The 18013-nt window shown below is 38.0% G+C and overlaps 1 protein-coding gene across 7 annotated transcripts in view; it reads right to left on the reverse strand.

The window, feature by feature from the left end:
• LOC126272819 (uncharacterized) overlaps positions 1 to 18013 on the reverse strand; it is a 468602-nt gene that overhangs the window by 39208 nt on the left and 411381 nt on the right. For all 7 annotated transcript variants that reach the window (XM_049976008.1, XM_049976014.1, XM_049976010.1 and 4 more), the window contains 3 exons: positions 6256 to 6447; positions 4793 to 4940; positions 4500 to 4713 (listed from right to left, as the gene is read on the reverse strand). In XM_049976008.1, coding sequence (XP_049831965.1) covers positions 4500 to 4713; positions 4793 to 4940; positions 6256 to 6447 — 554 coding nt within the window. The remainder of the gene's footprint in view (positions 1 to 4499; positions 4714 to 4792; positions 4941 to 6255; positions 6448 to 18013) is intronic.

Raw genomic sequence — 18013 nt, forward strand, 5'->3', positions numbered from 1 at the left:
TAAGTGCCTTAATTTAAATGCAACTATGTAGAAAAGTAGTATTTAAGTGTGGCTTTCATCTGTACATAATAAAAAAATTCTAATACTTTATTTATTTTTAATTCCAAAACATAATGTACTTTGTGGATAACCCTCGTATAATTAACATTGAGTTTTATCAATATACATACAGGGAGTGAACAAAAATATGAAAACACCAACAACAACACATTGCCATACCTACACAGATTAGAAAAACATTTCGCATTCGAAACAGCTTCCAGTCGTCTCAAAATGGACAAATACACTATTGCATGTTTTTCAAGAGAATCGTATACTATTTTTCCTGCAACATAGTGTCAAGTTCAGGTAATGATTATGTAGGCAGATAGCAATCATGCACCCTTCTCTCCAAAGTAGACTGCTTGGGCTCAATAACATCAAGATCTAGTGGCCATGGGAGATGCAGCACTTCATCCTCTTGCTCGAAAAACCAGTCCTGGAGAATGTGAGCTGTGTGAACAGGAGTCTTGTTGTCTTGGAAAAGAGCATTACCATTGGGGAACAAACATTGTACAATGGGATGGACCAGATAAGCTAAAATGGACACATAATCCTTGGAGCAATGCAGCCTTGCACAGTATCCATGGGGTCTATGGGATACCATGATATGGCTGCCCAGATCATCACTGATACTCCACCACTTTTCAGTCTTGGATGTAAACTAAGCCAGAAGTTGGAAATAGTGTGAAACAAGACTCACCCAACTAAATGACATTCTTCCATTGCTCTATAATCCAAGTTTCATTATTTCAGCACCATGTTTTTCCATTACAGGCATATGTATCAAAGATGATTGGTTTAGGAATTCTATCTTGCCCTGCAGCACACAACTTATGGAGCTCCTTCATGTTGTTTTGGTGCCGAAAGGGTTCATGAGTGTGACATTCAATTGTGCAATGACTCTTGCAGTTGTCATCCTCTTACTTTTGTCACAATCCTCCTCAATGATATCTGTCATGCCACTTTACACTAACTTTGATCCACATTATGACTTAGCAGATGGTATGTTTCCACTTTCCCTATACATGGTACAAATCTTTGATATGGTGTACCATAAAACACTAAACACTTCAGCTAACTTGGTTAGGAAGCACTCACTGTAGTTAAACCAACAGTTTGCCCATATTCAAATGTGCTGAGCTCAGACATAATGCATTCACGACTACAGAAAATAGTGTTTAACCTTGGCTGACACTTGTAATATATTGCACAAGTGTCATTTGTGCTCAAATACAACAATGCAACCTGCATGCTAGGCTAGCATCTGCATTTATATTCAAGCATGCATTTCTCACAGTGTTTTCATATTTTTGTCCAGCCCATGTTTTTCAAAAATGACTTCTCATTATGTCTAGAGTTCTTCATGGATGGTAGATTGAAAAAATCAGATTTACAATGCTGGAGGCAGAGAAGCGAGATAGAGAAACAGAAAAGATGAAATGAAATGAGATGAGATGAGAAAGATACAGGTGAGCTAAGGAGGACCAGAAAAGTTACAGGGGCCAGTGGGAAGGAGGGGGACACTGACATGGGTGGGGGATTAAAGGTACAATTTTGGGGGAATAGAAGATGGAGCAGAGACACGTGGAGAAATAGAAAACATTGAAGTCAGGGGGGTTGCAGGAATAAAGAATAGTGTGTAGATTGAGAGAATTTCAGAAAAAAATGTTGTTAGAGGAGTGTGTATTAAGATGGAAAGCTCTTCCAATCAAAGTTGCACAGTTTGTTGCACAACTGTAGTTATTTATTAGGCCTTTGTTCGCAGTTTGGAAGTGGCCACTCATCCAAATAAACAGTTTTTTCACAGCATGTAGGACACAGCATAGTGACTGCAGGAAGGTTGATGGTAGGTGTGGCTGTTTTCACAAGTAGCCTTTGAAGTAGAAATTGATGCTGACAAAGTTGGAATATCCAATGGTGAGAGGATATTGCATATGGAACAGGCATTACACCTAGGTCTAATAACAGGATGTCACCTATGGAGCAAAAAATTACAACTTGGACCGGACTGAGATGAACAAAAATAATCCATAGATTATGTTCTAGTCTGGAGCCTTTTAAGAATAATGAAGACTGTGAAGTACTTATCAGTGAAAGTAATGTGAAATCACAGACATGTACACATGAAATTAACAGCAGAATTATTCTATTTTGTAAAGGGAGAAAGAAAACATTTTACTGTAAGGAAATAAAAATGAGGCTGCATAAAGTTCAGAATTTTGGCCTTGTATACAAGAAAAACACAGGAAAATTCAATCAATAATGGGGGATTATTTAAAAAAACTCTTGAATAGAGAAGTGGAAGACAACCCAAATGATAATGAAATGCAGTGCGGGTATTACAAGAAGAACAATCACAAAGTTGGATGGGAGTAGAGGAAGCTCTGAGAAGCATGAGCAAGAAAAAAATCTAGTGTAGCTGATGAATTAGATGCAGATACGATCAAAGTGGGAGGAAAACAAAAAATCCATTGGTTGTACAGTGTGTTAAATGCAATCTGGAGAGAGATCAAGATCTCAGATGATTGTTCCAAAGGTGTAATTATACCATTATTCACAAAATGCAACAGAAAACTACCTCAATATAACACAGGTGTAATATTGAGTTTATCTGGAAAATAATTTGGAGAAGATCACAGAAAAGAGTCTTTAAATGATAAATGAATCTCTCCTGGGCAAAGAATGGTATGAGTTTAGGAAAAACAGGAATACAATTTATCTGATACTTGAAACAGTAATGCAACCTGAAACATATTTGAAAAGATAAAATCATCACTCTAGTGTGACGACTGAGAAAAGATCTATGACAGTATACCAAGATCAAAATTCTCAAAATGCCTAGAGAGATGAAACGTACTCAAGGACTGACAGAAGATGAAAATCTCTGCCGAAGATGTGTCAGCTGTGTTTGAGTAGGAAATGAAGACAGCAAATTGTATGAGACTAAATATGGAGTCTAGCAGGGGAGTACCTTATCTCCACTGTCACTGTGATAACTGATATCATGAAAAGGATAGAAGAGCAGTATGGACTTCAGTTTAGAGCAATGGTGTTTGCTGATGATGTTGCAATCTGGGGAGATACAAATTAAATCCAAACAAACTGAGTAAATAGAATAATCACTTTGAGGAGTTTTGTCTTAAAGTTGGTGAATCAAATACTGCAACCATGAAAGTAAGCAGACACAGAGGACAACCCACACTGGAACATCTCTGAAGAATGCGCAACATATCACACATTTGGGCATTGTGACAGACCATAAAAACTTAACATGAAGTGAATTTCTAAATCATACACACTTTGCTATCCAGCTTTACAGTCAAGTAAGGTGCCTTCTTCAAGACAACTAGATACCACGTACCATACAAGGCAAAACTATTTACCTTCAGTTCCTACTATACTCCCATTTTGACCTGCACTCTGATACACACACACACACACACACACACACACAGTGAGTGCGTGAAGTCTGTTAGATTTATGTTGAAGCAAACAAAAAAAGGATAAGATAAGGAATGAAAGGAACAGAATAGTTAGAGGTGCAAATCTCAGCATATTGGAAAACCTCTGTAAATCTAGATTAAGACAGTATGGTCATGTGGAACAGAAGAAAGAAATCAAGAGTATCAAAAAAAAATTCCTTGAAATTACTACAAATGGGAGAAGACCATTTGAATGGCCAATGAGAAGATGAACCAACACAATTAAGAAGGATGTTGCCTAAAGTTGTCTCCTTTATGACAGGATTCATGGGGAAGAACTGTATGAGGACAGAAACAGTTGAAAGACACTCATCACCAGCACCATGAAGACTGGAGCTGCAATCTAATGATGATAATGGTGATTATGTAAGAGAAACCAGATCTGAGTCCCAGTCAAGCCATTGTAGTGTTTCCATAATTTGTGTCCACAGCCAAAGAAAATTTCAAGCAGGTCTTAACAACCACGAAATTAAGTTTCTATGGCACCAACTTTGATTTTTTCTTGGACGCTTCTGCCTCCCACATGGAAATTTGCTATTATTTTCAAATATTTTGCTTCCAACTCCTTTACTTAAGAGTAGTGATCATCTCTCCTTACATCACACAAAGTTATTTGTAACAAAATCACACTATACATATGTTCACACTATACATATGTTTCCATCAATAAATAGACCAGCCCCAATTGAATGTATCACAATTCGTTGAGTTTTTTAAAAAGATCTTGAGATTCCTCTGACTTTCTCCTGAAAATTTACAGTTTTTCAGCGAAATTTTTGTCCTCTACTGGAATTTTTGGCACAGAAGCAGTTGCAGTAATGTGAATACAGTGTCACTTTAAGACAGTTAATATTGTTCCTACCTGTTATCTTCTTCACATTAACATTACATCCTAAAACCATTATAAGTAAATGGCAGGGAGAACCTATCTTAAGCAAAAATTATCAGTAATTTTTGGGGTTGGATTACACTTACTCTTCAAAATCTTCCACCTGCACCTTATGGAAACCTTTCAGTTTTGTGAGAGCATCAGTAAATGCACCGCTCACGGTATTTGTTAGAGTATCATACTCTGGACTCCCTGGTTTTGGTATATGGTAATTTTCACCAAGATTTACAATCTTCACATCAACGGTATAAGCCAGTCTTGGTGGAGCAGGTGTGGTGCTTATTACTTCATTTAACTCCTCTGGAAATGGTTACAGATATTTAAATAATCGTCAGCAGAACAGTACACTAAATATGTATTACTCTTTACTTCTTATTACCTGTCAAGCATGGTTTAATACATATTCTTTCTGCAGAAATACTGGGAACTTGTTCATGTTTCCTCATTCTCTTATTTTTAGAATTAAACACACCACCTCTCACAGGGAACATAAAGTAGTAGCATGTATTTTCAGTGAATGAAAAGTCCTAAAACAGAATTTCATAAGTGTTAACAGCAAATAAAATTAATGTCATCTTGTTATACTGTCATTGGGTGAACAAACTGACAAACTTACTTCATGAAATTGTAGGAAATTAACTCTCTCAAATTGAATTACACATAACAAATAACTTATTGACTACCAACATAAATTAAAATTTGTGATATGAATTAGATTACAATTCATAAACAGTGCACTATGACTATAGAACATACAGTCTTGTACAGGTGGTCAGCCAGTCAAGGAATATCCAAGTTCATAACAAAATTCTATTCTGAAATTTTCTTGTATACTTTTCAACGAAGCTACCAGAGTTAGTTCTTTCAGTGGCTATGTGCCAAGCCAGCATATCCTTCAGGATAAAAGCACTTCATTCCAGTACAAACAGCTGAGCGGGTACACTTTCAGCTCTCTGCTGAATGTGCTGGTGTACTTGTGCCACCATGTTAACCAATAGGAAATGTGGGAAGTCAGTCGTGTAAGGTTGCCAGAGGGTCATGGAGGCAGTTGCACATCTCTTGGTTTCCAGCTCTGAGAGAGAGTAGATGCACTCTCATGAACCAGCCGCCAAGCATCTGCCTGTGGCCCTGCTCACCACAACCAGGCCCCAGTCACATAAACATCAACAGCTGCCTCTCCTGTTCCCCATCTCCTTATTATATTTGACCAAATTCCTAGACCGGCAGTCAACTTTTACCTCTGGCCCCAGGGTGAGCCCTTTCTGTATTCCAAGTACCAAGAGTATACACCAAGTTTTCTTCATTTACCTCTTTTGCTTTGCCACCTCCCTCCTGAACTTACTCATCCCACTCTGTACCCTGTACAGTCTTCAGATTTTGACCAATCAATTACTTTTCAAAAGTTAAAAAGAGATACAGAACCATAAATATGCATACAGTGACTACCAATGTTAGCAATATTACAAATTCTATCCACCACCCCTTCGGTAGAATATGAGCTAGAAGCCAACCCAAACTATGAAACATTTTGGCAAGCTTTGATTACATTAATTCAAATTCTTCTCCTGCATTCTCTCACTTCTTAAGGCCTCAACCTGTGTAGTGTAAATTGAAATACATTGTATGACATTTATTTATTATGACATTCTAAAAAAGTTTCTCTGGTAGTTTATCAACTCCTGTGGTATAACGTGCATTAGAGTTATAATATTTAAAGCATGTTTTTTTCTTTATTTAACTAATACTATGTAGTTGTAGTTTAAATATTTAACTCCTTAATGGATTTTACAATATGTAGCCTTGTTTGAAAGACTAATAAAAAACGAAATTAGTGGAACTTACCTTCTCATCATCAGTGAGTCGCTTACGGCTAAAATATAATGTTGTAATACCGTTATTAATGCGACCACTTATATTATAAATATCTTGTGTCTCTCCAAGTGGAGGAGGAGTGTAGCCTGTCACCCATGTATCCATCATAAATGGCTGCCCATTCTTGCTGTCCACCCATCCAAGTATAGCATCAGTCTGGGACTGTTCATACAGATAATAATAAATATTAATTACAGTATATGAGAGCAGCAGATTTATGTTCATATATGAGTTTGCTACACAGTATTTTTAAATAGAATTATAATAAATAAATGTGACACTGCAAATGAGAACAAAAGTCATCCCTATTCCTGTGCATGGAAGACTGTGGCATGAATTTCACGGTATTTTATACCTGCATAAGAGGCAAATATTTGAAAAATCTTGGACCTTTACTGCACATACAAAATGAAGAAAAAGTGCTAGTGTTTTAGTCAGTTTTTATGTTTCTTGGATTAAATTAGCTAGATACATCTTTTGTTCCTTGCACCCATATATTCTCACAGATGCAGAACACACCGTAAGTAGCACTGTATATTAGAGGTAAGTGATCCCCCATCCTCCACTGATCTACACTCACAATATGCATTTAGTTGTGTACAAATGAACTACTATCTTGCTCTAAGTATACTGCACCTGACTTCTATAAGTAGTTTAACCAAGAAGTCCTTGTCCAGTTGTTCCAGAGCCAAAATAATATCTATAGAGAAAAGTTTACTAAACTCTAGAATCTGTTGATGTGCTCTTTCAAATGAGAGACTGCTGGATATAATACTGTCCTTATGGCACTTTGCAGGAGACGGGTTGGGATCTTTTTTGAGAAATGATACTTTAATAGTTTGAAATGTAGCTGGGGTATGCAGAATTCTGTTAATGAAGTAATCAACAATAGGTGTTACATTCACTTCATGATATGCATTAATACATGTCTTATGTGGTACTACTGATCACAATATAAGTTTCTACCTGTGTTACATGATACTACTGGTCATACAGAAGTAATTATTTCAGGTATTATGGATGAGACATAATAAAAGTATTTCTTTTGGGTTTTGCCATGCACAGCCAGCAGGTACAACATATTCCAATAAAGGTTCATCATCTCACTGATTATTTTGAAAAAGAGAAAGACAAACAGAGATACAAACTTGGAAATAACTATTGTTTAACTTTGCACCCTTGTATTGTTCAGCCATCCGCCTCCGTAGTGCAGCAGTAGTGTTAGTGCCTACCATGCAATGGGGCCTGGGTTCAATTCCCGGCGGCGGACTCGGTGTTGTGTGTCCATCATCATTGACAGACAAGTGGCATCAACTAAAAAGACTTGCAATACGGCAGCCAAACCCCGAATGGGATATCCCAGCCAATAAATGCCATACAATCATTTCATTTCATTTCATTGTTCAGTCTATTGGATTAGTAATGAGTAACAAGGCGAGTGTACAAAATTTCAAGTATTTTATTTGGGATGGTTTAAATTTAGGTTTACTGCTCAAAATGTAGGTAACTGTCATGGTTTGGATATAAAAGGCTAGTTTCAATGAAAACATGTTACTGAAAGAAAATCATCAAAAAGGTAGTGTTATACTGATAAAAATTATTGAAAATAGTTTTGAGTCACAGACATAGACAACAAAAACAGACTGTTGAAAAGTGAGCTTTCAACCAACAAGGGCTTCATTGAAATTAGACAACATACATACACACAACGCAAATGCAACTCACATGCACATGATCACAGTCTCTGGCAGCTGAAGCCAGAAACTGTAATCATATGTATGTGAGTTGCATTTGCGTTAATATGTGTGTGTGTGTGTGTGTGTGTGTGTGTGTGTGTGTGTGTGTGTGTGTGTGTGTTTGTCTATTCTCAACAAAGGAGAAAAGCTCACTTTCTGACAGTCTCTTTTTGTTGTGCCTATCTCCAACTCAGCACCTCTATTATATGGAGAGTAGCAACTATCATTTTCATATTGTTACATTCAATCTTGGATTTTCCATTGTTTGAAAGTAATTCTCATACTTAATGAAAACATTCTGCTGTCAATAAATGCAAAAATAGTTATTTTTGTTCAAAATTATGTTATTTGAAGAATTACAGGCAGTACATAAAGTCCGGGAACACTTTCAATTATTTATTGCACAAGAACCTAACACTGTACAGATATCACACATATGTCATTTTGAAGAGAAACCCTGAAAGTTATTTTTTTTATTTATTTTTATTTTTTTTATTTTTTTTATCATGTATACCGCCACAGCATAGTTTGGTAATTTGCCAATAGTCAGCGCTAGTCGCAAACACGTCAGGATTAGGTGCGGAACGAGCTTTCTGTATGTTGGAGTTCAACAAAAACAAGTGTGCTACAGCTGTTCAATGGATATTTAGAACCAAGTATGGTAAGAAGCCACTGGCACAACAAATTCGTTAAAACGGGTTTCTTGCGCCTGGCAAAGAGAAACAGACGTGCCAGTGTGAGTGAAGTGAATGTGGAGCACGTACGAGAGACATTCATAAGGATTCCAAAGAAATTGGTGTCTCGTGCATCCCGTGAACTCAAAATGGCTCCAATGACAGTGTGGAAAACCCTGTGACAGAAGCTGTCTATGAAACCATTCAAACTGGAGCTAATGCAGAAGCTCCATGATAACAAAGACAAGCATTTTCAGTTTTGTTCGCAGTTGCAACAATTGAATGAGGATGGGGATGGCATTGTTGATCGCTTAATTTATAGTGACAAAGCCACTTTTCACACTAATGGGAAATGAACAGGTATAACTGTCGAATCTGGGGTGCAAAGCATCCACACAAATGCACTGAATTTGAGTGTGGTTACCCAAAGGTAAATGTTTTATGTGCCTTGTCACGTCGAAAACTGTACAGGCCAGTCTTCTTTGCCGAGAGCACTGTCACTGGATATATCTACTTGGACATGTTGCAGCAATGGCTGATGCCTCAAATGCAATCGGACTCTCCATTCATCTTTAAGCAGGATGGGGCTCCACCCCATTTTTATCATGAAGTTTGTGGGTGCCAGAATATGGAGCTGCTACATCAATGAATTGATCATGCTACAGAAGGGGAGAGCTCTTTCATGAAATGGCCTCCCCAATCACCAGATCTCACTTTGTGTGACTTTTTTTCTGTGGGGACATATTAAAGATCTGGTGTATGTACCGCCTCTACCACGTGATGTAGCAGGGCTTCGGGAGAGATTATGGGATGTGACTGCCACGGTCGACAATGCCATGCTGGGATGGGTATGGCAAGAATTCGATTACCCTATTGACATCTGCTGGGTCATTCATGGTTCGCATATCAAATGTTTCTAAAAAAAACTTTCAGTTTCTCTTCAAAATGCAATATGTACGACATCTATACAGTGCTTAGTTGTTTTGCAATAAATAATTGAAAGTGTTCCTGGACTTTAAGTACGCCCTATATTAAAAGGAGTAACCTGGAAAATTCCAAAACTTTGATCTCAAAGCTGAAATTAATTTCAATAATAAACTGTTTCTGCCAAAAATATGTATTTTTTATAACAGAAGTATTTGTTAAAAATTAAAGTAATTAGTAACGCTTGTGGTTCTAGAATGTTCTGGTGGATATAAAGAGTTTATATATATGCAAGAAGTGTGCCACCTGTAGGTTTAGTCTGGCCCATGATTTCAAAGTATTCAGTAATTATTTAGTAAGGATTTTGTTCTCATTCGGTTCAGACATCATGTGATGTTGCATTCAGATATCTTCAAACCACTATTTTTTACTTTTTAATTAAGCCTTTTAAGAAAATTATATTTCATTTACGTGAATGTTGAGGATGAAGTTTATGAGAAGAATTTTGCATGAAAATAAATAATAATGATTCGAAGAACGAGAAAGTGTTCCAATCAAAATGAAATCAAACTCACCTCAGACAGACAAAAAAGTCAATCTTTATCTGCCACTTATGTACCAGACCATAAAGAAGAAGAGCTGGAACATATTTAATGGCAGAAGGAAGAATAAACACAGACAGTGAGTCTGGTTATGCTGTAATGACAGTCAGGATACAGTAGTACATCATGAAAACTTTACCAGAGTAGTGTGTTGTGCCAACTTTCAGAACGTTATTTTTGAGCAGATATTTAGGCACAATTTGTTTTACTTAGATTAGATTAGAATAGATTAGATTAATACTTGTTCCATAGATCATGAATACGACACTTCGTAATGATGTGGAACGTGTCAGGTTAATAAAAGATGTCTGTACAAGAAATTACATTACACAAAATATTGCATGACACTAATGATTAAGTTTTTTTTTATTTTTTTTATTTACTTTATATCTAAAAATTCAGCCAATGAGTAGAAGGAGTTGTCATCTAGATATTCTTTTAATTTATTTTTAAATGTTAGTTGGCTATCTGTCAGGCTTTTGATGCTGTTTGGTAGGTGCCCAAAGACTTTTGTGGCAGCATAATTTACCCCTTTCTGTGCCAAAGTCAGTTTTAACCCTGCATAGTGAAGATCATCCTTTCTCCTGGTGTTATAGGTATGCACACTGCTATTACTTTTGAATTGGGTTGGATTATTATCAACAAATTTCATAAGGGAATATATATACTGTGAGGTTACTGTGAGGATCCCTAGATCCTTAAATAGATGTCTGCAGAGTGTTAAAAACAACATAAGCTAATGACAGCATTGGACACAATGCTAAGTAACAGTCTCCACAGGTATGGAGTAGGCCTTCCACCAAGCAGTAAGCCAATCCAAGTCCAGATATCAACATTTCAAAGGCAACTCATATCATTCCTACACAGTTGCCACATGTGAGGCCACCAGAAGCAACTTTGCACATGTGAGGGCTAAGTTCCAGCATCGTAGCCAGTGCCAAGTCAGGAGCCATGATCTACAGCCATTTACATCATGTCAGCAGCTCATGGTCACTGATGAAACCACATGCATTAACACAAACGTGTGTGACCCAACATACCATGACGGACCGCGAGTGTTATAGCATCACATCCATGAACAACAGTGATTATAAGTGCAAATGTGATGAAAGGTGTATTTCATGGGTGGCTTTTTTCATCAATTTACCTACGAAAAATAACAGTGCAAATAGATGTAAAGGTAAAGTTCTGCATCCTGGCCCTGATTGGCCAGTCAGGAACAACTGACTGCTGTGTCATCCTCTACCAACGGTGTCGTCGGATGCAGTATGGAAGAGGCACATGGTCAGCACACTGCTCTCCCAGATATCAGTTTTCTTCATCTTTGCTTTCAGTTACATCTACATCTGCATCACTACTCTGCAGTTCAAACTTAACTGCCTGGCAGAGTGTTCTTAAAACCACCTTCAGACTATTTCTATATTGTCCCATTTTGTAACAGTGCATGGGAAAAACGAACATTCAATCTTTCTGCACAAGTTCTCATTCTTATTTTATTACGATGGTAATTTCTCCCTATGTATATTGGTGACAATAAAATATTTTCTCATTCAGAGGAAAAATTTGGTGATTGAAATTTTGTGAAAATATCTCGCAGCAGCAAAAAATACTTTTTATCTAAAGAGTGCCATCCCAACTCTCTTATCATATCCACAACTCTCTCTCACCTATTTAATCACAATACCAAACAAGCTGCCCATCTTTGGACCTTTTCGATGTCCTCTTGTTAATCATTTATGGTAAGGAACCCACACCAGATAGCAATAATTGAGCAGAGGACAAACAAGCACAGTACAGGCAGTCTCTTTAGCAGACCTGTTGCATCTTCTAAGTGTACTGCCAATAAAATACAGTCTTTTGGTCTGCCTTCCTCATGATATTATCTATGTGATCATTACAGTTTAAGTTGTTCATAATAGTAATTACTAGATATCTGTGTAAGCGAAATTTAATGGATTTCTCTTCATACTCATATGGATGACTTCACACTTCTTCTTATTCAGAGAGAATTGCCACTTTTTGCACCATACAGACACTGTGTCCAATTGCAATTGTTGTTGATCTTCTGATGACTTTAACAGATGGTAAATGACAGCTGCATCTCCAACCAATATAAGAGGACTGCTCACGCCACGTAACACTTCCTTGGGAAACACCAGGCAACACTTCTGTTATACTCTATGATTTTCCATCAGTCATCATGTACTGTGATCTTTCTAGCAGGAAATCACAAATCCAGTTGCACCACTGAAGTGATACTTCTTAGGCAGTCCACCCTGGTAGCAGAATGGTCAGCATGATGGAATGTCATATCTAACGGCCTAGGTTCAATTCCCGCTGGGTCGGAGATTTTCTCCACTCAGGGACTGGGTGTGGTGTTGTCCTTATCATCTTCATTTCATCCCCATCAACATGCAATTCACCAAAGTGGCTTCAACTTGAAAGACTTGCACCAGGCGAACAGTCTACCTGACAGGAGCCCTAGCCACATGGCATTTCCATTTACTTCTTAGGCACACATTTTGATTACAAGGCTCTTGTGAGGAATAGGGTCAAAAGCCTTCTGGAAATATAAAAATATGGAATCGATTTGAGATCCCCTGTTGATAGCACTCATTACTTCACGAAAATACGTAATTAGCCGTGAATAAAAAATTCTCGGGTTTCCAGCAGCGTTAAGTGATTAAAATTACATGAGCTTTTGGTTAAGCACTCATACACCATTTTCAAGTGTTATAACTGCCATTGGCCTGCTTGAACACCCCTTATATACACTAGCTGCTGGCTATGCATCACTGGTGCTTGCAGCATCACCATATATGGGCATACGTTGACCTGGCAGTCAATGTGCCTACTTCAAATGCGCATCACGATAACCTCATAGTGATGGATAGCGGGCTGAAATTGAAGAGGATAAAGAGAAAGCCCCCCCCCCCCCCCCCCCCAATCCCATGAACCATGGACGTTGCCTTTGGTGGGGAGGCTTGCATGTCTCAGCGATACAGATAACCATACTGTAGGTACAACCACAACAGAGGGGTATCTGTTGAGAGGCCAGTTCCTGAAGAAGGGCAGCAGTTTTACTAGTTCTTACTAGTAGCTGAAGGGGCAACAGTCTGGATCATTAACTGATCTGGCCTTGAAACAACCAATATGGCCTTGCTGTGCTGGTACTGCGAATGGCTGAAAGCAAGGCGCAACTACAGCCATAATTTTTCCCAAGGGCATGCAGCTTTACTGTATGGTTAAATGATGCTAGCGTCCTCTTGGGTAAAATATTCCAGAGGTAAAATAGTCCCCCATTCGGATCTCCGGGTGGGGACTACTCAGGAAGACGTTGTTGTAAGAGAAAGAAAACTGGCGTTCTATGGATCGGATCAGAGAGGGGAATGTCAGATCCATTAATCGGACAGGTAGGTTAGAAAATTTAAAAAGGGAAATGGATAGGTTAAATTTAGATATAGTGGGAATTAGTGAAGTTTGGTGGCAGGAGGAACAAGATTTCTGGCCAAGTGAACACAGGGTTATAAATACAAAATCAAATAAGGGTAATCGAGGAGTAGGTTTAATAATGAATAAAAAAAATAGGAATGCAGGTAAGCTACTACAAACAGCATAGTGAATGCATTATTGTAGCCAAGACAGACATGCAGCCCATGCCTACCACATTATTACAAGTTTATATGCCAACTAGCTCCACAGATGATGAAGATATTGATGAAAAGTATGATGATATAAACAAAATTATTCAGATACATGGGAAACAAAAATTTAATAGTCATTGGGTACTGGAATTCGATAGTAGGAAAAGTAGTAGCTGAATATGGAATGAGGGTAAAGAATGAAAGAGAAAGCTGTCTTGCAAAATTTTGCACAGAGCATGACTTAATCATAGCTAACACTTGGTTCAAGAATCATGAAAGAAGGTTGCATACATGGAAGAGCCCTGGAGATACTGGAAGGTTTCTGATAGATTATGTAATGGTAAGACAGAGATTTAGGAACCAGGTTTTAAATTGTAAGACATTTCCAGGGGCAGATGTGGACTCTGACCACAATCTATTGGTTATGAACTGTAGATTAAAACTGAAAAAACTGCAAAAAGGTGGGAATTTAAGGAGATGGGACATGGATAAACTGAAAGAACCAGAGGTTGTAGAGAGCTTCAGAGTGAGCATTATAGAAAGAAATAAAGTAGAAGAAGAGTGGATAGAGTTGAGAGATGAAATTGTGAAGGCAGCAGAGGATCAAGTAGGTAAAAAGGAGAGGGCTAGTAGAAATCCTTCAGTAACAGAAGAAATATTGAGTTTAATTGAAGAAAGGAGAAAATATAAAAATGCAGTAAATGAAGGAGGCAAAAAGGAATACAAACATCTCAAAAATGAGATCGACTGGATCGACAGGATGACTAGAGGACAAATGTAATGATGTAGAGGCATATATCACTAGGAGTAAGATAGATACTGCCCGTAGAAAAATTAAAGAGACCTTTGAAGAAAAGAGAACCACTTGTATGAACATCAAGAGCTCACATGGAAAACCAGTTCTAAGCAAAGAAGAAAAATCAGAAAGGTTGAAGGAGTATGTAGGGGGTCTATACAAGGGCAATGTATTTGAGGACAATATTATGGAAATGGAAGAGGACGTAGATGAAGATGAAATGGGAGATATGATACTGCATGAAGAGTTTGACATAGCACTGAAAGACCTAAGTCAAAACAAGGCCCCATGAGTAGACAACATTCCATTAGAACTACTGACAGCCTTGGGAGAGCCAGCACTGACAAAACTCTACCATATGGTGAGCAAGATGTATGAGACAGGCGAAATACCCTCAGACTTCAACAAGATTATAATAATTCCAATCCCAAAGAAAGCAAGTGTTGACAGGTGTGAAAATTACCGAACTATTGGTTTAATAAGTCACAGCTGCAAAATTCTTTACAGCCGAATGGAAAAACTAGTAGAAGTCGACCTCAGGGAAGATCGGTTTGGTTTCCATAGAAATGTTGGAACATGTGAGGTAGTACATCTTAGAAGATAGAGTAAGGAAAGACAAACCTACATTTCTGGCATTTGCAGACTTAGAGAAAGTTTTTGACAATGTTGACTGGAAGACTCCCATTCAAATTCTGAAGGTGTCAGGGGTCAAATACAGGGAGCGAAAGGCTATTTACAATTTGTACAGGAACCAGATGGCAGTTATAAGAGTCAAGGGGCGTGAATAGGAAGGAGTGGTTGGGAGCAAGCAGTAAAGGAAACAAACAAAAAATTCAGAGTATGAATTAAAATCCATGGAGAAGAAATAAAAAATTTGAGGTTCGTCGATGACATTTTAATTCTGTCAGAGACAGCAAAGGACCTGGAAGAGCAGTTGAACGAAATGGACAGTTTCTTGAAAGGAGGACATAAGGTGAATATCAACAATAGCAAAATGAGGATAATGGAATGTAGTAGAATTAAACAGGGTGATACTGAGGGAATTAAATTAGTATTTGGGGAGCAAAATAACTGATGATGGTCGAAGTAGAGAGAATATAGACTGGCAATGGGAAGGAAAACGTTTCTGAAGAAGAGAAATTTATTAACATTGAGTATAGATTAAGTGTCAGGAAGTCGTTTCTGAAAGTATCTGTATGGAGTGTGGCCATGTATGGAAGTGAAACGTGGACAATAAATAGTTTAGACAAGAAGAGAATAGAAGCTTTAAAAATGTGGTGCTATAGAAGACTGCTGAAGCTTAGATGGGTAGGTCACATAACTAATGAGGAGGTACTGAAGAGAATTGGGGAAAATAGAAATTTGTGGCACAACTTGACTAGAAGAAGGGATCAGTTGGCAGGACATGTTCTGCAGCAACAAGGGATCACAAATTTAGTACTGGAGGGCAGCGTGGAGGGTAAAAACCGTAGAGGAAGACCAAGAGATGAATATACTAAGCAGATTAAGAAGGATGTAGGTTGCATTGCAGCAGATACTTGGAAGTGTAGAAGCTTGCACAGGATAGAGTAGCATGGAGAGCTGCATCAAACCCGTATCTGGGCTAAAGACCACTAGAACAACAGCAACAACAACAAAAACAAAGAGAAAGATCAATACATTTTACAATGTTGAATGAAAATACATATAATAGAGGGAAACATTCCACATGGGAAAAAATATATACATAAAACAAAGATGCTGTGACTTACCAAACGAGAAAGTGCTGGTAGATAGACACAATAAAAAACAAGTGAGCACAAGATTATTTACAACTTGTACAGAAACCAGAGTGCAATTTTAAGAGTCTAAGGATATGAAAGGGAAGCCTTATTTCAGACAGGAGTGAGACAGGGTTGTAGTCTATGTACCTAATGTTATTCAACCTGTTTATTGAGCAAGTAGTAAAGGAAGCAGAGGAGAAATTTGGAGACAGAATTAAAATTCAGGGAGAAGAAATAAAACCTTTAAAGTCTGCTGATGAGACTGTAATTCTGGCAGAGACAGACAAAGACTTTGATGTGCAATTGAACAGAATGGACAGTGTCTGGGAATGAGGTTATATAAGATGAACATCAACAAAATAAAATGAAATGAGACACCAAAAGTAGATGAGTTTTGCTATTTGGGCAGAAAAATAATTTAGGATAGCCAAAGTAGAGAGGATATAAAATGCAGACTGGCAATAGCATACAATGTCTTTTCTGACAGTATTTGTCTGGAGTGTAGCCTTGTATAGAAGTGAAGCATGTATGATAAGCAGTTCAGACAAGAAGAGAACAGAAGCTTTTGATGGAATTCTCTAATTTTGGGAAGACCGAAGCAGTAATCTGTTTTACTTGCTAAAAACAGTCAATGGCCAATATCAAATAAATATTTCTTTATTTAAAACAACTGGTTTCCATGGACATTTCTGTTATCTCCAGGTGACAAGCTGGCATGAGCTCCAACGTAGAATGAACACGTTTCAAAACAAAAAGATTTTTGTAAGCCCTGAAGATGACAGCACAGTCTGTCAAAACAGGTTGTCTTAAGTGAAGCAATATTCATGCGATCCTGGGTGTTGAATGATTAAGAAGCTTTTTGAATACATTGAAGTGGCTAAGAAACTGTATTCAAATACAGAGATATGTAAACAGGCAGAATACAGTGCTGCGGTCGGCAACACCTGTATAAGACAGCAAGTGTCTGGCATAGTTGTCAGATCAGTTACTGCTGCTACAATGGCAGGTTATCAAGATTTAAGTGAGTTTGAATGTGGTGTAATAGTCAGCACACGAGCAGTGGGTCACAGCATCTCTGAGGTAGCAATGAAGTGGGGATTTTTCCGTATGACCATTTCACAAGTGTACCGTGAATATCAGAAATCTGGTTAAACATCAAATCTACAACACTGCTGCAGCCAGAAAAAAGATCCTGCAAGAACGGGACCAAGGATGACCAAAGACAATCATTCAACATAACGGAAGTGCAACCCTTCCACAAACTGTAGCAGATTTCAATGCTTTGCCATCAATAAGTGTCAGCATGTGAATCATTCAACAAAACATCAGCGATATGGGCTTTCAAAGGCCACTTGCGTACCCTTGACGACTGCATGGCACAAAGCATTACACCTCATCTGGGTCCGACAACACTGCTATTAGACTGTTGATTACTGGAAACATTTTGCCTGGTTGGATGAGTCTCATTTCAAATTGTATAAAGTGGATGGACATGAACAGGTGTGGAGGCAACCTCATGACTCCATGGACCCTGCATGTCAGCAGAGAACTGTTCAAGCTGGTGGAGGCTCTGTAATGGTGTGGGGCGT

Source organism: Schistocerca gregaria, chromosome 5, assembly GCF_023897955.1.
Source record: "Schistocerca gregaria isolate iqSchGreg1 chromosome 5, iqSchGreg1.2, whole genome shotgun sequence".
In the NCBI taxonomy this organism is placed as follows: domain Eukaryota; kingdom Metazoa; phylum Arthropoda; class Insecta; order Orthoptera; family Acrididae; genus Schistocerca; species Schistocerca gregaria.